A 26,506-nucleotide genomic window follows, 5' to 3' on the forward strand; every position below is an offset into this window, starting at 1 on the left:
TCAAAAGCTGGATGTTTAATCAGGACCTGTTGCACAGGTGTTAGATCCTGGCGGGCAAATGTTAGCTTTGATACATTTCTTCTGTACAAAAATAAATGAAGCCTTGTTCCTGAATTGTACCATATATAAGTATGTACATGCCCCAAGATGTACAACAGAACACATGTCCCTCTGTGGTCAGCACTTACCTACACATACACACACCCTCTACAGTTTACTACATAAGGCATTTGATACCTAAATCCCACAGAGGCTGTACATACAAAGTGCGAGTATAAATACATATCTAATCTGTTGGGCTAAAATTAAATCATCTCTGAAGAGCCCAATATACATATATACATATGTATATGAAGACATAAGGGTATATATTATATTAGGCCTGCATTATGGCCAAGATTCACACATATTTATATAAACAGTGTTAGGTCAGTCATGATCACTTGGTTATCTCTTCCCCAGTCTGGCAGGATGCAGCTCCTTGGGTTGGTTAAGTTTCCTTGAAATGAATTAGAGGGGGATTCAAAACACTGTCAGTACCACACGAGTATTTATTTATTCATTTGATTGGTGTTTTATGCGGTACTCAAGAATATTTCACTTCTACAACAGCAGACAGTATTATGGATGGGGGAAACCAGGCAGAACCCAGGGGAAGCCCACCACCATCAGGCAGGTTTCCATGAGAATAAAACACCATATTAAATGTCTAATATTAGTGCCACTCTTTGTATGCCCGATCTGTGATATTCAAATACTTTTATCTGCCTTTATCATACAGAAAATGAACTGTAACTGTTTTAAAATTTAGACATGAATAGAGCTCTAGAACAGGTGTCACAATGAATGAATAACATTTAAGTATATTGAAATAAGTATATGTAAATATGTTCCATTCAATATACCACTCATAGACAGTATTACTTGTGGATAATGTTTTTACTAAGTTTTGACGTTATCCCACAATATACTAGTTTGTTACTAATAGGAGCCTACATCATGATACCTTTACCACTGCTGTAGTGAGTTTTGTTCCCGTTAGTTTAAATCCAGATGTGCATTAGTGAATAGGTTTAACTTTTGCTTCCAATGTTTGAAAACCAGATTTGCCCCATGCTCCCAAGCTTGTTGTAAAATGAGTTGGAATCTTGTGGTTGCTGAGGTAAGGTTGCTGCGGCAACAGCAGTCAATGACGAGCCCATGTCTTTCGAGATCTGTTAACAGAAACAAACAAAAGGGAATCAAATAAACAGTCTCACAACAACGTAAGTGGGAGATAATGGGTAGATTGAGAGAAGACAGCCAGACTCCCGGCATAACAGCAACCAGCAAACAAAATCATTGCAGCTCTGCCTACAGCAAACACAAAGCTGTCGTGAAGTCCTTAATGGGATGAAAACAAACTATCCTGATGGTAACTCCATTGCTTGTTTACTTATTTTTTTATTTGTTTACTTGATGTGTAACGCTTTACTCAAGAATTATTCACTTATATTATGGGAATAAAGCTGTTTCTGAGGCAAGAAGAAGTGAATTTGAGTTTACAGCCTTATTGGTTAAGGTTTGATCAGCTATAGAGAAAAGGCCTCAGTCGGATGTGGGAACCAGTGTACCCATTCATCATTAACAGCATGAACAAGGCCTCAGTTGGATGTGGGAAGCAGTGTACCCGTTCATCATTAACAGCGTGAACAAGGCCTCAGTCGGATGTGGGAAGCAGTGTACCCGTTTATCATTAACAGCGTGAACAAGGCCTCAGTCGGATGTGGGAAGCAGTGTGCCCGTTCATGATTAACAGCGTGAACAAGGCCTCAGTCGCATGTTGGAACCAGTGTACCCATTCATGATTAACGGAGTGAACAAGGCCTCAGTCAGATGTGGGAATCAGTGTAACCGTTCATCATTAACAGCGTGAACAAGGCCTCAGTCACATGTGGGAACCAGTGTACCCATTCATCATTAACGGCGTGAACAAGGCCTCAGTCACATGTGGGAACCAGTGTACCCATTCATCATTAACGGCGTGAACAAGGCCTGAGAAGCATGTGGGAACCAGTGTACCCATCCATGATTAACAGTGTGAACAAGGCCTCAGTCGGATGTGGGCACCAGTGTACCCATTCATCATTAACAGCGTGAACAAGGCCTCAGTCAGATGTGGGAACCAGTGTACCCATTCATCATTAACAGCGTGAACAAGGCCTCAGTCGCATGTGGGAACCAGTGTAACCATTCATGATTAACAGCGTGAACAAGGCCTCAGTCACATGTGGGAACCAGTGTACCCATTCATCATTAATGGCGTGAACAAGGCCTGAGAAGCATGTGGGAACCAGTGTACCCATCCATGATTAACAGTGTGAACAAGGCCTCAGTCCAATGTGGGAACCAGTGTACCCATTCATCATTAACAGTGTGAACAAGGCCTCAGTCACAAGTGGGAACCAGTGTACCCATTCATCATTAACGGCGTGAACAAGGCCTCAGTCGCATGTGGGAACCAGTGTAACCATTCATGATTAACAGCGTGAACAAGGCCTCAGTCACATGTGGGAACCAGTGTACCCATTCATCATTAATGGCGTGAACAAGGCCTGAGAAGCATGTGGGAACCAGTGTACCCATCCATGATTAACAGCGTGAACAAGGCCTCAGTCGGATGTGGGCACCAGTGTACCCATTCATCATTAACAGCGTGAACAAGGCCTCAGTCAGATGTGGGAACCAGTGTACCCATTCATCATTAATGGCGTGAACAAGGCCTGAGAAGCATGTGGGAACCAGTGTACCCATCCATGATTAACAGTGTGAACAAGGCCTCAGTCCAATGTGGGAACCAATTTACCCGTTCATGATTAAGGGCGTGAACAAGGCCTTAGTCCAATGTGGGAACTAATTTACCCGTTCATGATTAACAGCGTGAACAAGGCCCCAGTGGTATGTGGGAACCAGTGTACACGTTCATGATTAACAGAGTGGACAAGGCCTGAGAAGCATGTGGGAACCAGTGTACCCATCCATGATTAACGGTGTGAACAAGGCCTTAGTCCAACTAATTTACCCGTTCATGATTAAGGGCGTGAACAAAGCCTTACTTATCCATATTTCCATGTTTCTCTTTGCAAGCACCAGATGATGAATGAGATATGAGGCATAAATCAATCAGTTTATCAATCTTTTTGATAACAAAAAAATGCGGTTATTTCCCATGTGTGTTCATGAAATATTTCCTTTGGGTCTAGACCAATCACAAACCAGATCCATTACTGGCAAATTTAGAGAATGTATACCCCATGCTTTGTAAGCAAAACTTATCTATGGATCAATCTAACTTTTGAATGTTATCTCAGGGGCCACAAGGTAAATCTGCACACAAAATTATATTATAATTCGACGATCATTGATGCAGTTATTGCACAATAAACAATCACTAATCAGAATCAAGGAAATAGTTAAAATACAGCTGGTTTTTGAACTTGATCTGATGGGACAGATGGCCAAAGTGAGACAGAGTGGGACAGACTCAAATTACTATTCCCTCGCTTTCAACCAACGGCTTCTACTGATAAGGCCTTTGTACCAGCATGTTATAAACATCCAAACTCAATGTCACACTCCTCTTGTAGGACACAGATACACGTACAACAAAGAGTTCGCAGTGAAATTACTTGGAATCTAATAAAACCCGCTCTGTTTGAGGGGAATGAAGGTTTTTAATTTAGAAATGGAGATTATCAGAGTAATCACAGGGTGAGGAAAATTGTTTCCTATTATTTTGTGTCTTTACGTGCAATTTGTATTTATTTTTTGATTGGTGTTTTATGCCATACTCAAGAACATTTCGCTTATATTTGATGGCGGCCAGCATTATTGTGGTAGAAAACAGGGCAGAGCCGAGGATAAATTCACAACCATCCGCAGGTTGCTGGAAGGCCTTCCCATGTACGGCCAGAGAGGAAGCCAGCATGAGCTGGACTTGACACATTGATAAGAGGCTTCTGGGTCATCACGCTGAGCTAGAGTGCTAACCAACTGAGCCACAGTGGCCCCACCTGCAATTTGTAGCAATACATGTACCCAACCTAAAGTGAACATTAGGCATAACAGACTTACTCAAGCATGGCTAAGTCTGCAGAATTTAACCCAGAAAACCCTATCTCCACTGTCAGCCAATCGATGTAGATTCTGTATCCCTTCAAGTGATTATTCCCTTACCTTTGAGGTGGTGTGGGGCAGAATTGGCTGGCCGAATGTGGATCGGGGCGTCTGTGAGCTGAGTGGCAGCAGAGGGAAGCGGCTAGAGCTGAGGGTCAGAGGCAGAATGTTGTGCTGTTCCTGGCGACTGCCAATTGGCTGTTTGGAGGACGTCAATGTTCCGTGTTTGTCCATGCTTGTTAACGCACCCAGCAACACCTGACAATACATGTTTAACTCTGTCTGCTAAATCAGTTTCAGATATAATGATTCCAACAGATTCTGACACTTAAATCTTAAATTTTACAATCACATCTAAAACATTTCATGTCTTCAATTGTAAGGACAGGGCCTACTTTTTCAGATGAGACAGCTCTCATTTTTATTCAAAGTTTGAATTGTTCAATTTATTATGAACCAACCGTCACCCCACATAACAGATACATGAAGTGCGAAACTTTTGTCAAAATGTTTTAAATAACAATTTCCCCTTGTTAAATTGCCCTCTAGCATCTCTTTTTATCAGAAAAATCCCATCACACTTACTGCTGATCTGTGTGCCTGTTTTGAGAGGTGGTGTTGTATGAATGGTGAGAAGACATCCAGGTCAAAGGGGTCCACCAACTCCTCTAGGCTGCTGATAACAGCTTTAGCTCTCTTCTGGTAAGTCTTACTTTCCTGTATACAGAAAACAGGCACCAGTGGCGAAGTAGGTATATGAAAACATATATATCTCACTTATATACTCACTTTTAACCATTCATGATAATTTTTGCAACCAGGAAAACTTCTCCATTTCTTTTAGATAAGATTGCAACACAACAAAAGTATAAACCTTCCAAACACACAATATGAGTAAAGAACAAAAGCCTTTTTTGCACAAAATGTGAGTACAAAGATCTTGATACTGTGCAAGACATGTTTCCAAAAGATCAGAAGTATTTTTTTCCGTCACCTTATCGTCATCTTTCCGTGGTATGATCTGTAGTAAGAACCGCACATCAAACAAAGCTTGCAATGCCCTCTGTTGTGTGAAGGGGAGGTAAGTCTCTCCAAATTTTCCTGATTTCCCATCTGGTAGCAACCTTTCATAACAGCCAATGATTCCATCTGAAATCTGGTTTACTATATCTTGAAGAATAGATCTGATAAAAGAGAAAAAAAATTACACAAATAAAATTCACAAGTTTAACCAAACAACAATTAGTTTAGTTCCAACGGTCATTTCAACTGAACAGGCTTAAGCTACTTTTCAAATGTAAATAAATTATACACCTATTCACATGTTCTTTTAGTTGTGATATAAACATACATGTAATTCACACAAATGTATATAAATACATATTTATATCTATTCATCAGAGAATTTATATCCCAAGTTTACATATATGCAAAACCTATCCAAGGATCAAGCAGTTTTTCAAACTTGATCTTAGGGGGCAACAAAATGAGCACATGCATGCACGCACACGCACACTCACACACACACACACATATTTATTTCACACCACACAAAATGTTGCCAATTTTAATGAAGATTATGGAGTGTGTATCCCAATGCCACATGAATTTGCCCATTTCATTAGCCTTTTTATTTTTGACTCAAATGACAACATGAATCATGGCCACTATAGATAATACCAACAGCACCAGTAAATGACAATCACTACATACATTTTCTTACAAAGCTGTGTGTTGAGAGACTAGCAGAATTCACATGCTCCTGCAATTCGCTGGCGCCTTGCCATGGTCAAGTAACCCACTCTTCCAGAAACCATCATACAAAGCTTAGAAACCTATTAACTTCATACAAAAAACAAATGCACAAATGACTTATATTTTTGTATCTGACCTGCTAATGGCATGACCTCCGACCCTATTGATCTCCTGACACAGGGCGCAAAGCAGACTTTGAAGATGCCAGGATGCCTGGGGACAAAAACAGTGAGTGTTATGTGGGCAAACCCAGTCAGTGTGACAATGAGTACAAAACCAGTCAATGCGATAAAGTGGACAAAACTTGACAGTGTGATAATGTGGACAGAACTAGCCAGTGTGATAATGTGGACAAAATCAGTCCATGTGATAATATGGAGAAAACCGGTCTGTGATGGAGTGGACAAACCAGTCATTGTGATGGAGCACACCAAACCTGCCAGAGTGATAATGGGAACAAAAGCAACAGTATACCATACCCTGGACTAAATCTGTCCATACAATGAACTGAACAAAACCAAAATAAAGTGGACAGAACCAGTCAATATAGCAAAGTAATATAAAATCAGCTAGTGTGATAATACTATAAATTAATGGACTGAAAAAGAAATTCTGAAGTAATTTGAAAATATCAGCCCAAAGCTTTTATTTATTGTACTTGATTGGTGTTTCATGCTGTACTCAAGAACATTTAACTTATATGACGACAGCGACCAGAACTATGGTGGGAGGGAAACCTGCAACAACCTGCAGCTTGCTGGCAGGCCTTCCAAAGTATGGTTAGACATAAAGCTTTCCGGACTTTGAGAGTTAGTATGGCAGTGAGGAGCAGAACTGCACAGACCTGCATGGGCACTCTGATGGTTGACTTTACAGATGTGCCATCCTCAGTCTCCTCCTGGATTTCCACCTCTTCCCATCTCTACAACAACAACAACATCGTTCTTTGACATTCTCCATTCAAACTCTTTCATCTCCACAAAAAATCAGTTCTGTCATAATATATTCTGGGTATTGGGCAGTGCTTTCTTGTACAGCTGAACGTCTACTAGAGTGTATAAGACAACCATTAAGTTACACAACCTACCATTTTCATGAGATGACTACAAACATATGACTTGTTTACTGACATGGATCTATCAAGTGCTTTCCTTGATTCTTTTTTTTAAACTGGACCAACCTGATTTAATTATTGTTTCATTAGCATTTAACAATGTCACGAAATGAGACGAAAACCGCAGAACCTACGAAGAGTACACAATAGCCTCCAAATCGATTTAAAACTGCATTCAGAACAGGAAGAGCTAGATCCGACCTCTTTGGTCAGGGGCCACACAGCTGCAGTCAAACAGGAAGATCTAGGTTTGACCTCTTCGGTCAGGGGCCACACAGATGCAGTGAAAACACGAAGAGCTAGATCGGACTTCTTTGGTCAGGGGTAACACAGCTGCAGTGGAAACGTGAAGAGCTAGATTGGACCTCTTTGGTCAGGGGTCACACAGCTGCAGTGAAAGTAGGAAGAGCTAGATCTGACTTCTTTGGTCAGGGGCCACACAGCTGCAGTCAAACAGGAAGATCTAGGTTTGACCTCTTCGGTCAGGGGCCACACAGATGCAGTGAAAACACGAAGAGCTAGATCTGACTTCTTTGGTCAGGGGTAACACAGCTGCAGTGGAAACGTGAAGAGCTAGATTGGACCTCTTTGGTCAGGGGTCACACAGCTGCAGTGAAAGTAGGAAGAGCTAGATCTGACTTCTTTGGTCAGGGGTAACACAGCTGCAGTGGAAACGTGAAGAGCTAGACTGGACCTCTTTGGTCAGAGGTAACACAGCTGCAGTGAAAGTAGGAAGAGCTAGATCTGACCTCTTTGGTCTGGGGTAACACAGCTGCAGTGGAAACGTGAAGAGCTAGATTGGACCTCTTTGGTCAGGGGTCACACAGCTGCAGTGAAAGTAGGAAGAGCTAGATCTGACTTCTTTGGTCAGGGGCCACACAGCTGCAGTGAAAATGGGAAGAGCTAGATCCGACCTCTTTGGCCAGGAGCCACACAGCTGAAGTGAAAACAGGAAAAGGTAGACCCGACCTCTTTGGTCAGGGGTCACACAGTTGCAGTGCAAACAGGAAGAGCTAGATCCGACCTCTTTGGTCAGGGGTCACACAGCTGCAGCTAAAACAGGATGAGCCTTCCAGTGCTTTGTACAGAAAATGTAGAATTTCCACCCAATCTAAACAGCTGCAGCACTATTACACACTATCTAATTGGCTAACAAGTTGAGTTGAGCAGCATGGGAAAATGAGTGCAGTATATATCAGAACTTAATCCTGTCATGATGGCGGCCCCTGTTATGGCAGATTAAATTGACAACCTCACATCAATCATCTACATGTATATACAATATATCACACGTAAACAAGCAGAGCATGACTCACAGTACAAGCAATGAGGACATCCCTGCCATTCTCACTGTTAAGGGCCTCAGAGAACTGCTTGAGGAGGCTAGCGGCGGTAGTGCCAGTCCAGATCCTGTACACACAAAGACCGCATCCAGATAATACGTGCACAATGTATAACCATCACAGCAGCCAAGACTTTATACAGGTGAATCTCATGTATACATCAATATCTATATTGGAAATGCCTATAGTGAATAGGCATGTGTGTGTGTAAGGCAAATATTAAATATACAGTAAACATGGTCTGTGTGGGTTTTCCATTATGACCAGTTCCCATTTCCATTAAAACAAAACTAATGCATTTATAATTTGTAACCTGTATTCTCTAACAGTTCTAATGATTTTAAAATACAGATAAAAGATTACGAATGGTTGAATGTCCAGGGGCCCCAGTCACTTAAATGACAAGGCCAGAATGACTTAACTGACAAATCCCCCATTTACTTAACTGACAATGAATATTCCCCTCAATCACTTAACTGATAACTCTCCTACTGATTAATGTTTAGCCTGTACATTTACCAAAACCCACTGGACATTTCAGCTAGCAAGAGTCCTGAAATTTTGTTGACAACATCTTGTGTTAGAGGCCACAGAGGGTGTAACATGCTGGGCGCCCCGTCAACATAAGACATGGCCCCAAAAGCTCAGTTATACTCACCTGTAGGCATCCAAACTCACATCAGAGAGCAAGGCCTTCACCTTTGACCATGAGGGGTCATCAGGTGTTTTAGAGCTGGACCGAGTGAACACAGGTTTCTTCAGCGCTCTGCAATAGATACAACCTGGTCATGATGTAATTCCTCGAACCATACAGACTAATGAATGCCAAAAAGAAACTGAACAGTCATTAAATGATTTATTTATCTGATTGGTCTTTTACGCTGTACTCAAGAATATTTCACTTATAAGACAGTGGTCAGCATTATTGTGGTTAGGCCTCCCTAAATCGAAGGGTTTCTCCCAAAATCTCCCAAGTTGTCCCAAAGTTTTCTAGTGGTGTAGCAGTTTACACCAATAACCCAGTGCAGCCCCAAACAAAAGTCAACCACAACAACATGCAGCATTAAAAACAACTTCCTGATATTGATATGAAGTATAATCCCATTAAAAGGATTAAAAGATTTCCTTGTCTGTTTTGTAACAGACTTTGCATCTGGATTTCCACACAAACAACAACTTCAGTTCCTCCTCTTCACCTGAAAGAGGCCACAAAACCCCGAAACAAATACTGATGAATCTGTATCAGGCACTACCCACCTTTGTGTTTCTCTCATACTGGGCCCCAGGACACACTTCTTAAAGTGAGGTGTCAGCTCAGACAATGCAACACAGAAACGGCCCACCAACAGTACTCTGAAAACAAAAATAAACACATGGTTTATTTTTGTCATCCTGCCCCAATCAGGCTAAGTAAGCTATCTCTTTCTAAAATGTGAAACGTTTAAATTAAATTCCAAATTTTGCACGAGATGCCATATGATAAATACAAATGTTAATGACAAATGATTTAATCTGTGGATCCCCCTGGGATTTGAACCAGGGTATCTCCATCCAAAATCCGGCTCTCTACCATCTGAGCTAATGACAAATTTTTACTACTATAGCTGGTACTAGGATAAGAACTGAAAAGGACAGCCACACTTCCTCCTGTTGAAAGACTTGCCTGCGGCCTCGAATGTGATAGTGAAGATATGATATGATGTAAATGATATACACAAGTATTAAACCAAACTACTCAACTCTTGAGTCCATCAGTTAAAGCCCCACTTTCCCATGTAAATGTCATCAGTACAGTGTTAATAACACCTGAACAGTCCCATCAACCTGATGACATCATCAAACACTCACTTATTACAGGTAACCCGTTGTATATCTGCCACCTGCACCTGTTGAAGGGCCGACCCCCACAAGTTCAACTGCTGCCTCACATAGGTAACAAGTCTGAAAGTTATAAACATTCACAAAGTTTGGGTGTGTATTAACAAAATAATACGTAAAATTCACGAACATAATGTTTTGGGTGCCTTTATTGTATTACAATTAGAGCACATCAAATTAAATTAAAGTATAGCCTTCTTCCACGCTATTATTAAAACAGCAACAACAAGGGGAGACAACTCACTGGTTAATACAGCCTTCCACAGAGCTCTGGACATGTGATAATATCTGGGCGTCGTCAGAGAACCTGTCAAAAGGGCCTTTATTTGTGTCAATCTGTTCGTCTGCCTGTAAGTAATGCTGGTCATCCTCCAGCATCTGCTTCAGTTTCTCATCAAAACCTTTACACAGACTGAAAGGCAAACAGATAATGGAGATATGCAGGTATACTGTAAGGTGTTAAAGACTTCCCAAAACTGTATGTGACAAAGTAATGGTGCATAAAAATAATGTTTCAAAACTGATCCAATTGAACAAAGCTTGCAGATATAAGAATTCTCTGATATTTAGAAAGCATGAAATTTATTAAAAATACATGTAGATCAAATATTAAATTCGTCAAATCCAAAAGATATTACCCATAATTTACACTTGTAGCATAAAAAGTGGCAGATAACTTAGCCAAACCGCTTAGAGTTATTAGGGGCCTCTGTGGCTCAGTTGGTTAGCGCGCTAGCGAAACATGATGACCCAGGAGCCTCTTACCAATGCGGTCGCTGTGAGTTCAAGTCCAGCTCATGCTGGCTTCCTCTCCGGCCGTTCGTGGGAAGATCTGCAAGCAACCTGTGGATGGTCGTGGGTCTTCCCTGTGCTATGCAGGGTTTTCTCCCACCATAGTGATGGCTGCCATCATATAAGTGAAATACTCTTGAGTACGGCGTTAAACACCAATCAAATAAATAAATAAATATGGTCACTAGTTTCATATATGAAAAGAAAACTGCTTCAGAATATGGCTTTCCCTGGGGCCAGGGATATTATCACCTCTGTACAACAGGAGTAAAGGCTTTAGCTTTCATCATCAGCCCCCCTCCGTCAGCCAGTGTCTTACTGCCGGCCGGCACCCAGGCGCTGTTTGTGGGGATGTCACCTGTCATCTCGCGCCAAACATACATAGACACATCACGCTCCTGCTGCATTAACCTGGATAGGAAGGCAACAATTTGATTGAATTACCTGGCTGAGCTAGAGGACAGTATTGTGCAGTACATCTTGTACCTTGTGTACGTATGTATGCTTGGGATTTTACATCATAATTAACAATTTGCTGAGGAGGAGTTCTTAGGAGAGTACACATATACTATGTTTTCTTGTGGCAGGGCAACTTAATGTCATCAAAAATCTGAAGTATCATGTTGAAGACACAAGACATTATACTGACACCACACCAACCAATCCTGTTACCTTGCTTTAACCTCTTACTGCTGAGCAGCAAGCGAGGCAGCAGCTAGCACCATTTTTAAAGCCTTTTGTATATCCCCACCCAGGTTTGATCTCAGGTCTCCGGATGCTCTAGAGCAGATGCTCTAACCATTTGGCCACCTAAGTGGTCTGTACTTTGTGTAAACCACACAATACAGTAAAGAAGTGCGATGCACTGAAGACAGTGTAGATACACAAGACTTTACGAAGAGTCCCAATAATTATTACACATCTTCACATGTCTTACTAACAAACTGAGCCAAAAATTAGATTAAAAAACATTCAGGTTTATCATAGCTTGTGATATACATGTAATGTCCAATTTAATACATTTGGCTACATGTTTATGACAGGTGTCAAAAGAATCTAGATGGAGATTGCACCTCTGGGCTCTGATGACTATCACGGATGTAAACCCAGATGTAAGGCTTGACAATGGTGTTGAAATGTTCACAGTGAACTGCTAACATTCACATCCTACCATGAAAGCAATACAAATAAGGAAGGTCTTAAAGCCGGGACCCACCTATTGTCCTCATCTGCTGTCTCCATGACAAACCTAGCCATCTGCCTCTTGGTCAGCTCTAGTGTAGTGTCACACTGGTACTGGACTAAAGCCTGGGGAAGACAGAATAGAGCGCAGCATGACAAGGAGCTTTGCTATAGGACTTTTGGTAGAAGCAGAGTCGGCATTTCAGGAGACCCACAAGTTCATGCAGGCTTGGACGAGACATGGCGGGGGCTCTTGTGAACTAAAGCTGATAAAAGGCGTGATTTTGCAGTAGCTGTTGACGGTGCCGTTGGACCGACAGACCGAGATGTATATTCAGCCTGACAAATACAGTGAAATCTCACATTTTAGCTGCATTTGTTTGCTAGAGCCCCAACCCTGTTTTATCTCGCACGGCTCCTGAAATGCCAACTCAGCTCATTGGGACATTATCACGAAATTTTTGCAAAAAACAGGAACCAGTATTATTAATCTTCTAGATCAACAAAATGATTGGAGAAATCTGTTCTGTCAAGATTTTATAAAATGTTATACATCAGTCTAAAGAATCAGCTTTAAGAAGAGGTCGTAAATTCAGGGACTGTACCTTAATCCTGTCAAGGAAAAGTGGCCGGATGAAGAGTTCCCAGACTGACAGAGGTCTCCGGAGGACTCGCTGGCAAACCAGGTCCCACGAAGAAAGGCTCTCCTGTAACACATATTTATTATACAGCTAACCATCCAGCTCTAATGCGATTATGTGGTCATGTGATCATACTGCACACTGCCAATGCCATGACAGAACATCACTGGCCAATTAGTTTACTCTCTATGAGGTCATAATAACAGTTTCCAGTTGGAACTCTTTTGTCGTCAAAGGTAAAAACAGTCCTACTGTGCCATGTGACCTGTGAAAAATGTTAGGCAACCTTTGTTGACATTAATTTACTGATCACCTGTCTCACCCTGTTCCAGATGGAAAATTGATGCCTCCTTCCTTTAGGAACTTCTCAAGCATTTACTTTCTCAACTTTCTCCAAAATTGGTCTACTCTAAATTACTTTTCATGAAACTTTTTTCAGACATTCATGTTATAGTCCCTGTGATCAAAAACAGGTGCCTAACACTTCTGATATAGCTAGACTTTCTCTACCTTCATCACATGGTTTCACTATGGGTGTCTGAGATTTTAAAAAAGTAAAGAGTTAACAAAATTTCATAGACAGATGACTAATGTTTATGTCAGCTTTAACTTACTTTAAATTGCAAGTTTAAACAGAGTGTATAATAAATAGGTTTACAGTGGCTTGTATGGCTGTGAATGGACTTACAAAGGTAATGTAACACTCTATATTTAACTGTCAAACCTTAAAGGAAAAAAATTAGACCAAATATACATATGTATCAATGATATGCCACCATGTTATGAACTGTGAACAATCTAGGGAGAGTTACATGGTTCTGTAACGAAAAAAAAAAAAAAAAAAAAACAGGGGACATCACATGAACCCTGTTCTTCCTTTTAACAATATCTGTGTATGGTACAAGTGAAATGACATTGTGTTTCTGGTTTCTCTACCATGGCATATTCCAAGGCCTTGTAACAATTCCAAAACTGATTTACTCAGTAATCAAGTTCATCTGACAACAAAAAAGAACAAAACAAAAACAAACAAAAAAAAAAACAACTAAGATTATATTATTTATAACTGTTTTCTTTTTAAAATAAAAACATACCGCTGCATTTACAGCCATATGGCACCTGTTCATACATCAAGCCTCACCTGGCCTTGTATCTGCCACACAGCATCCCTGATGTCAGCCAGTCTCTTCACAGAGTTCACAAAGTTAAGCAGCTTCCCAACTCCAGACTTCACATCATTTACACACCTGGACAATGACATAAAACATCCTAGATATGTATAGCAATAACTTGAAGCGTCCAGACAAATGTTTATCTTCTGTTTGTAGATTTTATTTTAGCAGGCCTTTTATTTTGAGATATCTGATCAGACTGCTGCAAATCTAGGCAAACCATGAACATGTCTGCGTCATAATCAAGTTCAAAACTATTGTGGGGTTTCAATGTCAATGCAGCGAAAGTAAACGTGGAAATCCTGTGCAACAAACTTCCTCAAATAATGCTTTGCTTGGCAGCTCTCACATAAATGATACTATCAAGGGAGACTACTCACGTGTTGACCCACTGCTCACAGTTCTCGTGTAGATGTTGTACAGCCACTGGGGTAGCAGGTGCTCTCAATGTTGGGTGAAAGTCTAACAACACAGAAATGACCGTGATTGTAACAGGGAACTGCAACACACATGTAGCCTCTCACAATGATGTGCAGCTTTGTCAAAAACTCCAATTGATAAAGTGCAAGTATAACAAACTATGCACCTTTTTTTCACAAATACACCCACAGCTTAATGTGCTCATTCTTTTCTTATTTATTTTATTTGTTTATTTGATTGATGTTTGACGCCGTACTCAAGAATATTTAGCTTTTACGGCAGCCAGCATTTATTATATGGTGGGAGGAAATTGGGCTGAGCAAGGAGGGAAACCCATGACCCACGACATCCACAGGTTGCTGAGCGCCCTTCCCATGTACGACCAGAGAAAAAGCCAGCATGAGCTGAAATTGAATTCACAGCGAGTGCATTGATGGGAGGCTCCTGGGTCATGCTTAAGCCACTTTCACTTTAATATTTAGAATTTTGATACCTTCTTTAGTTTTTTTGTTATTGTTTTTTTCATTTGGTTCAGGTAAAGTAGTAAGTAGTAAGATTTTCACTGCTTGCTGACTTAATAGGTGTTTTAAGCCTTTTTCATAAAGGATATTTCACTCCTGTGATGGAGCTAATATTTGTCAGGGTGGAGGTACAATACATTCATGAAACCTTCAGCCCCTGATGTCAAGTCATCAGAGCAGAATGAGAGCCTCACCTGTGACAGTCTTAGGCAGGTATTTGGTTGAGATTGAGCTGTGAAGATCCAGGAGTCCAGAGTCTAGAACACAACAAGATTACACTAACCTTTTCATAGCTCATCATGCAATTCTAGTTGATGCACTGAACAGCTTAGCATAATAAATAAGCAAAGTAACTCCAATAATAAGTTTTTCCAGTTACTTGGCTTATTTAACATAGACCATCTTACAAGTCAAGTATTTTATTTTATATATTTGATCGGTGTTTAACGATGTGCTCAAGAATATTTCACTTAAATGTATTATGCTAGGAGAAAACAGTGCAGATCCAAGGGGAAATCAAAAACAGTGCAGACCCAAGGGGAAATAAAGTAACAAAGTAAAGAATTTGCTACATATCCAAGTATTAATTATTACTGTGGCCAGTAATATTACTATTATTAATAATAGTTTTCAACACCTTATGAAAAATATTGTGTTAGTGTTTTACCAGACAAACCCAATTACTATTACAATATTGACAAATTAGTCACAAAATACTTCTCTCACCTTCAGTAGATTTACTGGTGACCTCTTCCAAGGTCATAAGGAGAAGGTCAGAGTTGACTGCAACAGAAAACCACCCGTATCCATTCCTGGTTTTCATTGGTTCACAAAGTATTAACAATTAGCATTATTACATATTTATGGTCACGGAAAACCTTGTTGGTTTCAATATGGATCTACATCCAGTTCAGAATACATATATACCTGGAACAAGGTTTCTCATTACAAGACAGAATCAATGGGAGTTTTCCTCACATAGAATAGCTGTTACTTCAAGCAAAATAAAGCATTTCAAAACCTGAGAAAACCTATCCTGCCACAAACTGCCCGTGTACCTTTGTTATCCTCTGTGTTGTTCTGCGTTGAGTAGAACACTGCATGTATCTGGTTGACTGTGGTGGACACCAACTGTACAACTGTGCACAGCTGCTCCTTGACGCTGGCATTGTGCTGGGCAAAGATCTGTTGCACTGCTGTCTGTAAACACAGACACAAAACACAGAATGTAAACACAGACACAAAACACAGAATGTAAACACAGACACAAAACACAGAATGTACACACAGACACAAAACATAGAATGTAACACAGACACAAAACACAGAATGTGAAAACAGACAAAACACAGAATGTAAACACAGACACAAAACACAGAATGTAAACAAAGACACAAAACACAGAATGTAAACACAGACACAAAACACAGAATGTACACACAGACACAAAACATAGAATGTAACACAGACACAAAACACAGAATGTAAAAACAGACAAAACACAGAATGTAAACACAGACACAAAACACAGAATGTAAACAAAAATATAGAAGTCACCAAACATGCCAAGGTTTTGGACTCTTTATTATTATTTCTGATTTCCCAGTGCTGTAAATGGAATGCATAATGGTGTACATGTTAAGTATGGATTCTGCAGGAGCAGTGATAAACCTGCTCAGCCAACAACACTACATGGAAAGGGGATAGATCTGAATTAAACACAGATAAACAGGGATATATCCTCACCGTCCTCGCCAGCAGGAACTCATTAAACACCTGTCTAGGTGTGCTATCCTCCAGGAGCATGATGGAACACAGCGCTTCTGCTATCATCTGTTTGAGGGAAAATAACACAATATAAACGTACTGTTTAGGGCCTAAACTGTCTTCTGCGACATAGCTAGTCATTTTGCCTGATTCTTAGAAGGTGCGTTCAGCTTTGTGATTAGAGGTTTTCTTTCAGACAGGATAATATTCCAATGTCAAAAATCAATTTCAGCACAAAAAGCAATACTTTGTTTATATTTATGAAGTCATGGTTGGCCAGTATATTGTGACTGGGACTGGGCATTATGTCAGGTATCTTTAGCAAGGCATTCCACTGAGGCATCACAATACATATATCAGCACTGAGTCCCTCCTGTTACAATAAAACAAAGTCTTGTTATGCACCAAAGCATAGTAGAAGGCAACGTTAAAACGCGAGCAAATAAACACATCTCTTTTTCAGAAAAATCTTTCTCTCACAAGATTTCTCTCAGTCAATGTTACTCACCTTGTCAGATGAATGGGCTTGTTTAAGGAGTTGTCTGCAACCCTGAAATACAAAGTTAGCATAATAGTCCGTCTTTAAGACATTGAGAAAATAGCATGTGGACTAGTAAATAACACATATACATGTACTTTTACTTTATTATATTACCATTTCTATAAGCATTAATAGGAAGAAGGCTGGACATGTAACATGCTTTACTCTGTTCTGGCGCATCATCAATTCTATTGTGCGGTGTTCTGTAATATGATTTACATGATTAATTGTGTGATTTGATTTCTACATGATGTTTTCACAGCTGTTTTTCAGGTTTTATTCCATTCTACTAAGCTAAGGTTCTCGCTATTATATGAAAAGAAGTGGATAACAGACAATAAATCCAATGTCAGACTCCCTTTTGCATGTGCAAAAATGCTCATCTGTTGACATACATGGAATGTACAAGTGTATGGAATGTACGAGTGTATGGAATGCACGAGTGTATGGAATGCACGAGTGTATGGAATGTACGAGTGTATGGAATGCACGAGTGTATGGAATGTACGAGTGTATGGAATGTACGAGTGTATGGAATGCTCGAGTGTATGGAATGTACGAGTGTATGGAATGTACGAGTGTATGGAATGGACGAGTGTATGGAATGTACAGAGGACATCATTCTCGTTGACAAATAATAATGGGTACTGTTAAACAACAACTTCTCATGACACCATTACTTTTAATTCCTTCCTCAACAAAAATATTGTGACATAATAGAAAAGGGTGAAAAAATGTAACAGGTGTGAGCCGGAGTTTGCAACTTTGTATTCCATTCCTAGTGAAGGCAGATGTGACGTCATGACGTCACAGTAAAAACAAGCATGTGCACTACATTGTAACTAGTGTGTGGCAGATAATAGGTAAACACCACCTGACAGCAGTGTTAATTTCACAAAGAGAAATGTGTGAGAAACCTTTCAACAGCTGTGTGCAGTTTGATACTTGTATAAACTAAAATCAGTGACCATACAGGCTGGTACCTGTTTTGTTTATCGTGAATGGTTGGACCTGGTGTGAGTGACATTGTAGGCTGTGTTCTATTTAGCATCAATATGCTGGGATCTTCCAATGTTACTTCATACAAGTGTTTGCATGAGTCAAGTTTTTTCTCATTTAATTACTTTTTAATCATATTAAAGATTTTAAGGAAGGTTACAAAGCAGAAATAATGTTCCTGCTATGGGTGTCTAGTACACTGTCAAAACAGTGTCTATAGAGTCAATAAAGTTCACCTCCATGATGACAGAACTGCCATCTGACGCTCATAGCAGGAACACCATTTCTTAATAGCTGAACAAATCTACCTGGAGTATGGTACTCTGGAGCAAACCTTACTGGACGATGATACTCTTGAGAAAACCTACCTGGAGTATAGTACTCTTGAAGTGGCTGATAGCGGCCCACTGTCTGCTGAGTACAGGAAACCATGACAAGATGGTGGAGGACTGATGGGAGTCCAGGTGAAGGCTGGTGTTGATGTGACGGGATAGCAGGTACAGACGAGTGGCTGTCAGGTGATCACAGGAGTCTGCTGCACTCCACAGCTGAAAAACAACAACACTCCAAAGGAAACTGATCAAATTATTGACTACTTTCTCCCATGTCTCACACACTTTATCAAGACCACCTAAATTTCAAAGAAATGAAATTGTGAAATTACAACATACGTAATCCAATCCATGATTCCTGCCATTGCATATCCAGTACCTAATCCATTTCCTTTAACAAAATTGTCAGAAGTATACTAAAAGTAACATCTGAGGAAAGTCACACAATATTATTTTCCAAACAAGAATGTAACTGTATGAAAGTCTTTATTTAAGTCTTGGTTGCATTATTAAATTATAATTAAAAATTCTGAAATTTTTCATTAAGTTTTTATTAATGATTTATTAAGTATGTAAATGTTTCCTCACCTTTTCTGGCATATCAAGCAGAAGCTTGATTTGTGATGCAATTCCATAGAATTGTGTTTCTTCTTGTTTCCTGGTAAAGACACAAATCAGAGACCATACATCTCATCTGCTTACATATGCAAGAAAGACTAAGTTTTCTTCCTGCTATAATTGCAAAATCATTTGTAGCTGATAACTACACACTCTCTCCCTCCTCTTCAAAGCTTCATTCACCTGTCAATTTGTTTGTTTATTTCTTTGTTTATAATGGAACCTTTACACCATAATGAAAAATATTACACTTAAACAAGTTAGAAATCTGACTGTTTTCAGGGTTTGAAGGGTGCAGGAACAGAAAGATCTCTGCCAATACCTACATGTATGTCCACAGTTTACAGAATGTCACTGTTAAATATTTATGCATGAATAAATATGCAGCAATGAGAGAAAAAGACACAGCCATGACAGGAAAAGATGCAGCCATGACAGGAAAAGATGCAGCCATGCCAGAAAAAGACAGCCATGACAGAAAAAAGTCACAGCTACGACAGGAAAAGACACAGCCATGACAGGAAAAGACACAGCCATGACAGGAAAAGACACAGCCACGACAGGAAAAGACACAGCCATAACAGGAAAAAGACACAGCCATAACAGGAAAAGACAAAGCCACGACAGGAAAAGGTACAGCCATGACAGGAAAAGACACAACCATGACTGGAAAAGACACAGCCATGACAGAAAAAGACATAGCCATAACAAGAAAGGACACAGCCATGTCAAGAACAGACACAGACATGACAGAAAAAGACACAGCCACTGACCTTTTGCGTAGCTCAGGTTTAGACCTCTGCGGCACAGCTATGCCCTTCACCATGTAGTTCTGTTTCAGGTTCATACAAAGTTGCTCCATGTTACTGATTGATGTCATCACCTGGTCACAGAGTTTTTATAATTACTGATTGATGTCACCACCTGGTCACAGAGTATTTACAACTACTGACTGATGTCATCACATGGTCACAGAGTATTCATAATTATTGACTAATGTCATCATGTGGTCACAGAGTATTCAAAATTACTGACTGATATCATCCCCTGCTAACAAAGTATTCATAATTACTGATTTAAGCAATGCTTCACTTTTTGTGCTTTACAACAAAGTTTCTATTTCACATTTAAATGTAATCTTCATTAATTTTTCAAAAAAAAAAATTTCAAGCCACCATAGGACCATTGCAGATAGTTCAAGAAAATTAAATTTAGAACACTGGTCTTCCAATTTTGTATTGAACCTATTTCCAGGATTTGGGGGGATAAAGTGTATGAGTCTTAACTTTGATGCCTTTCTAGGGTTTGGAGATCTCCTACAACACCTGTTCACATGTTGGCCACTTGTGGATTTGATTTGACTGGATGGTCAGTTTGATAGGTGGAGAAAACCTATCCAGAGTGAGATCAATGTTTATGGCATATTTGGTGGAAGGGAAGCCGTCTCTGCCGAACTTCACCACAGCAACCCTAGGATTCGGGAGCTGTTAAAGTCTTGGCCACATTTCGAAGCTGTGGCAACTAATAAAATTCCTTTCATCCAAGGGTAGACGTGAGCAAACACCTTGTGTGACCAAGGTTGGGACTGAATCATCAACTTGTGTGCCTGAATGATCACCCGTAAACATGGATTATGGACAGTCACTTACATTGCTGGAGATTTTCTTCATCTCTGTGATAGTGTCAGCAGCAGCAATCAAGTCACGGTATCTCTCACTACAACATACAGAAACATGAATGAAGGAAACTTGATGTTTATATGCATGTGCTTGTATACCGACTATCAGCAAACAGAGATATGATAACAAGTACAATCTTTAGACTAAGTAAACATCTCACAATCAAGCGTGTTCTACAAAGTTCTCTTATTATGCAATATTTATCAACACTTGTTCTTAGGAACTAACAGTACAACTGACTTAGTGAAAATGTACGTGAAAAAAAAACAAAACTGACTTTGCAAATGCTTCATCTTACCCGACCATGACCCTCAAATCTTCTTTCTTCCTCTCAATATCTGTTCTGAAAGACAAAGTGGCAAGTTTCAATCAAATACATTCCATACAAGCCAAGTGTACTTAATGATGGTCAGAACTGATACCATATTCACGTGTGGGTCTGAACATCTATTAACTGTGGTCCATTATTATTCAGGATTCGTTGTGAAAGTGTTTATTATTTAGCCTTCATTGTGAAAATGGATTTATGATGTTATATGGATGTAGCCACTAACCTTGCTTTCTTCTCCAGGGTTCTGATCTCCTCTATTGTGTGTTTCTCAAACAAGGTGTTAGCCTCCAGGTCAGCATCCTGCTCCACCGCAGCTTTGAGGGACAAAACATAGAAGAGTTTTATTTTGGTTTTCCTACCTTGCCAGCTACATCCCACAGGAGGCAGGGTACTAGACTAAAACCATCTCTTTTAAAACAGCTGTGCAAAAGAAACAGAGTGTGCAAATGACAGAAAAAAGGAGATATGGTGAAAATGCAAGCTCTTAGGTGGGTTTTTCTCAGCAAAAAGTACTCAAAGACAATGTATAATTGCCAGTGACAAATGTGGATGAAGCCCATTCTGAGATTGCTCTGATGTTAGGTTTGGCGAAATTTTATTCGGCCAAGAATGGTCCTAAAACAAGGTCAGAGCACGCTACATTTAAAAACCTGATGCAGTTCCCTGTCATTGTCAGATATGTCGATGCTGTGAGTACAGCCCTTTGTTTTGAGCATAACCAAGGGATCACAGGCCCACACGGACCCGGAAATAACAGATCAACGTTGTGCTTATGATAAATCAATAAGGAGCATAAGGTTAAGGCCTTGGAGACATATTTGGTAGATAATTTTTATCTCAAGTGCCGTGACACACTGCCATGACAACTGCATCAGGTTTTTAAATGGAGCGCGCTCTGAAGTTGGTTTTGGGCCATCCACGGCCGAACAAAATGTTGACAAACCTAACTTCTGAGCAATCTTGGACTAGATGAAGCTGCCCCATTCATTTTAAGAAATCAAACCCAAAGTTTCCTTATTTAGGAACTAAGACATGTCTGAGAATCTTTCACACTGTAACTCTCATGGCTGTGCAGCGCGAATCAGAGCTGAATGTAACTACCATGGCAACATATGTCATTAATATGTGTAGTTACAGTCCTCCTCAGCTCCTGGCCTATGATTGGTTTGTGGAAAATGGCATCAGGGCTAGATGCCACTGCTAGTTCTATTCAAGCGTTCCAGAAGTACTTTGCTAGACAGCCAAGAAATCGGCTGTGAACGTAACACTGGGTAATGTTCGTTCCTGGATGGCAGCGGTCTCCACGTATCAATGAATATAGGTCATCCTTAGACCAGTTTTTCGGGCTAAATGCCAGGATACCATTCCTCCATCACACTGATAAGCCCTACATAATAACTTGTGCCAATAACAGTGGTCGCCTTCTGCTTTGATCACTATGGATCCACTATGGACGACCTCTATTCATTGGACACAAGCTACGCCAGATCACTTTCTAAGCAAATAAAAGCTTTTATCCTTGTGGTAACTTCACATGAACTGTTTTAAATACGAGGCATTATAAAATGTCCAAATATCGTCACTTGACAGATACTTTATTTACTCCTTTATGCACAGTTTTGTACAGGGAAGCTTGTAACAGATCTACATTGAATAAAAACATCATTACCAATCAATGAGGTAAATGACTCATTTCACATAAATATGACACCACTGTTTTTCTATCCTTACCCTTCGATGTTTTACTGGCTGCCATCTTGAACGGCCACGCAATTGACAAGGGAAATAGCTCAAAATAAATAACGCACAGCAAAATTGGCAGCTGAGTTATCTCCCGTTTGTCACCTTCGGCGCGGTATGGATTGGCACTTCTACCAAATTTCACCCACATTATTACCTCCGTATTGTATGTTAAGCATTCAGTGAGGGCAGTACAATGGATTTTTAATGCCCAGACTAGCTTGATTCAATATAAATTCACATGAAAATTAAGTAGACCTAATTTTGACGCGACAAATATGATAGGCCTATTTCTGTGAATCATCAAACTCGCACTTGAACCCAAAATAATATTTAGAACTATCCACAAAGATCATGATCCAGAAGAAACTAAACATTTGTTTTATGTATTTCTAGCACAAAGAGTATTAGAATATCGATCAAGTTTAGCTTGCATCATAATGCTGGGCAGCGGTCGACGATTCAATGTCTAATGTTCAATGTCTAAACATCAATATATTACAGTGCATGTTTGTGCATCACACGTGATAAGTGATAAGTCTATTAATAGGAATTATCTATTAAGATTTATTGATTGTAATATACAGGCCCCTATATAGGCCTACGCACGGGTCTACATTTTGCTAAATTAAGACATTAAGATGCTTGCAGGACCGCAAGAAAAACAGGTGGTAACAATTAAGCCTTTTAAAAAGCGTTTTGAACCGAAGAGCAATTTCCAGTGAAGGCTATAGCTGTAGAGTGTATCATCACATCTCGTTTGAAGTTTCCAACTGACGCCATTAAATGCATTTATTTTGAAACAGTTAGTAAAAATGTGTGAATATATATGTAATAAACATTGTTTAGTTTAATTGCATCTGCTGTTTGAGTCAAGTAGGCCTATAATTTGGCTGTATTTGTGTTGTACGGAAAGTAAGTACACAAACTATAGAAAATCTCCACTAAGTAAATTTTTGTCAAAATATGCATGGTTTAATTACAGCTTTGAAGATGGATGTCTTTATTTTTGACTGACTTGAACATATTCAAACGCGTGTACAGGTCAATGTGTATATCTGTAAAGAGCTAACAGAGCCTTTGTGGTCCCCGAGCTCTGGCCTAATTGCCTGGGATATATTATTCCCCCTCCTCAGTCCCACCCAACTTTCATTTGCTTCTTACACTCCTGGAATAGAAAGCTAAAACTTGTATCATATATAGACAATTAATTTACATACTGGTATATCGTTTACCACTAGAGTATATAGGACCTATATATATTTTTTTGACGTCACAAAATCTTTATAGGCTATACGCATGTCTTTAATGCCGTCTGCATACTTCACAATGAAACTTGTTTCGATAGAAATAACCTATATACAATGTCATATACGGTTTTGCGTACCATATACTGAAACTACTAAAACATACACGGTATAACATGATAACATTGTGCTCTGCCATGGTCTTCTTTCTCTGAAGTCTCACAAAATCTGTTCGTCTGTATAGCATATATCATTAGGAATAAAAAGAATACTATAGAGCACATGAAACAGTCAGACTGCACCTTTGTGCTCTTTTCGTACTCCGGTTACATATAAAACCTAAAACCCGTAAAAGATAGGTCACGGACTTAGAGCATAGTTTAAGAAAGCAAATCTGCGAACTGTAAAACTTTGAAAAGTCAAATGGATTGTTTAAATGTTACTAAAGACGCCTTGCTAGTACATGAGGGACGAAAAACCTAAACATGCATTGGTCGTGCATGAAGGTCGACAAACCTGCATGTTCTTCTTTTACGTCATTATGGAACTATGTATGAGACTAAACACAAATGTTGACAGTTTTTACAGCATGGTGGCACTGAACAGACAAGTGACACACCCAACCCTTCAGGCTCTTATCGAACGGCCAAACATTGCTGTCGCCGGAGGTATGGAGGTTGTGGAGTGTGGAATGGCACGGTAGTTACGTAAAAATGCCCCAAATCATGTCTCCATGGTTTCCTAGTGGACGCAGAGGCGTGAAACATTTTTTTCAGCGTTCTGATGAATCTTTCTAATTCGCCATTGGTTTCTGGCCTGTAGGGTGTCACTTTTCGGTGTTTAAAGCCCAACGATGTGGCGAAGCCGGCCGTGTCTTTACTCTGAAAAGGGTGTCGTTGTCGGTCTTCTCGAGCTCCGGGATGCCATGGATAGAACAAATTCTGTCCGATTTGGGTACTTGCACTTGTTGATCCATTACAAGTAGAAGGTATTCTCCAGACGGTAGAGGTCCACTGAAGTCCACGCTGACGTTCTGCCAGGCTTTGACTGTTAGCTCTGTCATGTTCAGAGGTTCTCTTGTAGTGTTGGTCGCCCTAGCAGCTTGAAAAGCAACGCGATATTTGACAGCTGATTTCACTCGCTGATTCAAGGACGGAAACCAGACTTTTCTCTCAGGAGAGCCTTATTTTTTGAGTGAGCAATATCAATTGTTCGCTTTTGAAGATTGCTGGGGATAACAATTCTGTTGTTACGAAGTAAAATGTCACCCTGTGAGGCTAGGGTGAGTCCATCTTTCAGCCTGGCTAAGGACCTACATTGATCGAGTTGGGAGCGTTCTACGTCCTTCCACTGTCCTGTTCGCAGAGTTATCTACACCTTTCCTGTAGATGACTTTGAAGTCGTAGTCGGGCTGCAGTTTAATTCATCATTTCTCTATTCAAAGAGATGGGCTTGACGCACGGTTTCCGAAAATTGCCTCCAGAGGTTTGTTGTATGTTATAACATGGAATGTTTGTCCGTACAGGTATAGGTGGAAGTGCTGTATTCCCCATGTGATGGCCGATGGCCTAAGCTTCTCGCTCTGTTTGAATACCGAGTTTCTACGTCTGTGAGAGAACGACTTGCATAAGCGACGACTTTCACTGACTTCCCATGAGGTTGCATTAGCAAGACCAACTATGGTACCAAGACCTACAGGGCTGGCAAAGACGATTAGCACATTTTGTTTGGTAGAATCGAAGTAGGACATAACTCCAACGCTTGTGAGACTCGCTTTAAGCTGGTCGGGAGCAGTCGAAGGGGGGGGGGGGGGGGGGGGTATTGTTGCCAAGCTCGGGATAAAACGACAGCACTAGTTAGCAAGCCCATGCAAACTGCGGATTTCAGCAGGTAACTGTGGAGGGCTAGCATTGTTAATGGCTGTCACCTTTTTGGGATTGGCTGATATGCCCTTCAAGGAGGAAACATAACCGAAAAACTCCAGTTTTGACTTGTGAAACTGACACTTTTCGCGGTGAAAGGTTAGACTGTTCTCGTGAAGATGCAGGGCGACGGCTGTGAGACGTCGTACTCTGGGTCGTTTCTAGCTGATAACAGGATGTCGTCAATGACATTAATTACCCCAGGGATGCCTTGTAGACACTGCTGGATGCTAGATTTCCGCTGCAAACTTCACACCAAATTCAAGTCTTTTGCGGAAAAGCCCAATATTTGTTGAGAAGGTTTTTATGGGATGTGACTCAGGGGCTAATTCCAGCTGGTGGTAGGCTGAATTGAGG

The 26,506-nt window shown here is 40.3% G+C and overlaps 1 protein-coding gene across 1 annotated transcript; it reads right to left on the reverse strand.

The window, feature by feature from the left end:
* LOC135472403 (conserved oligomeric Golgi complex subunit 1-like) lies at positions 1-23,180 on the reverse strand. The gene is made up of 28 exons (XM_064751888.1): positions 22,972-23,180; positions 21,464-21,554; positions 21,208-21,252; positions 20,880-20,946; positions 20,004-20,113; positions 19,201-19,270; positions 18,649-18,828; positions 17,249-17,290; positions 16,720-16,806; positions 16,032-16,173; positions 15,700-15,756; positions 15,168-15,230; positions 14,413-14,494; positions 14,002-14,107; positions 12,825-12,926; positions 12,254-12,345; positions 11,290-11,448; positions 10,490-10,657; positions 10,216-10,308; positions 9,625-9,720; positions 9,026-9,133; positions 8,341-8,434; positions 6,755-6,832; positions 6,047-6,123; positions 5,150-5,339; positions 4,741-4,872; positions 4,216-4,413; positions 1-1,214 (listed from the first exon to the last, which is right to left on the reverse strand). The coding sequence occupies exons 1-28, from the start codon at positions 23,129-23,131 to the stop codon at positions 1,074-1,076; spliced, it is 3,030 nt and encodes a 1,009-aa protein (XP_064607958.1). The 5' UTR covers positions 23,132-23,180; the 3' UTR covers positions 1-1,073.
* Between the last annotated feature and the right edge of the window lie 3,326 nt (positions 23,181-26,506).

This window comes from Liolophura sinensis, chromosome 8, assembly GCF_032854445.1.
Source record: "Liolophura sinensis isolate JHLJ2023 chromosome 8, CUHK_Ljap_v2, whole genome shotgun sequence".
Lineage (NCBI taxonomy): Eukaryota > Metazoa > Mollusca > Polyplacophora > Chitonida > Chitonidae > Liolophura > Liolophura sinensis.

Bases quoted from the DNA above. Each gene is read 5' to 3' on its own strand.
- LOC135472403 (XM_064751888.1), bottom strand. From the start codon at position 23,131: ATGTGGGTGAAATTTGGTAGAAGTGCCAATCCATACCGCGCCGAAGGT. The intron at 15,757-16,031 runs GTACACGGGCAG...TTTCTGTTGCAG, and splicing joins CAACACAGAGGATAACAAAG to TCAACTCTGACCTTCTCCTT. The intron at 6,124-6,754 runs GTCTGTGCAGTT...TTTTGTCCCCAG, and splicing joins CCATCAGAGTGCCCATGCAG to GCATCCTGGCATCTTCAAAG.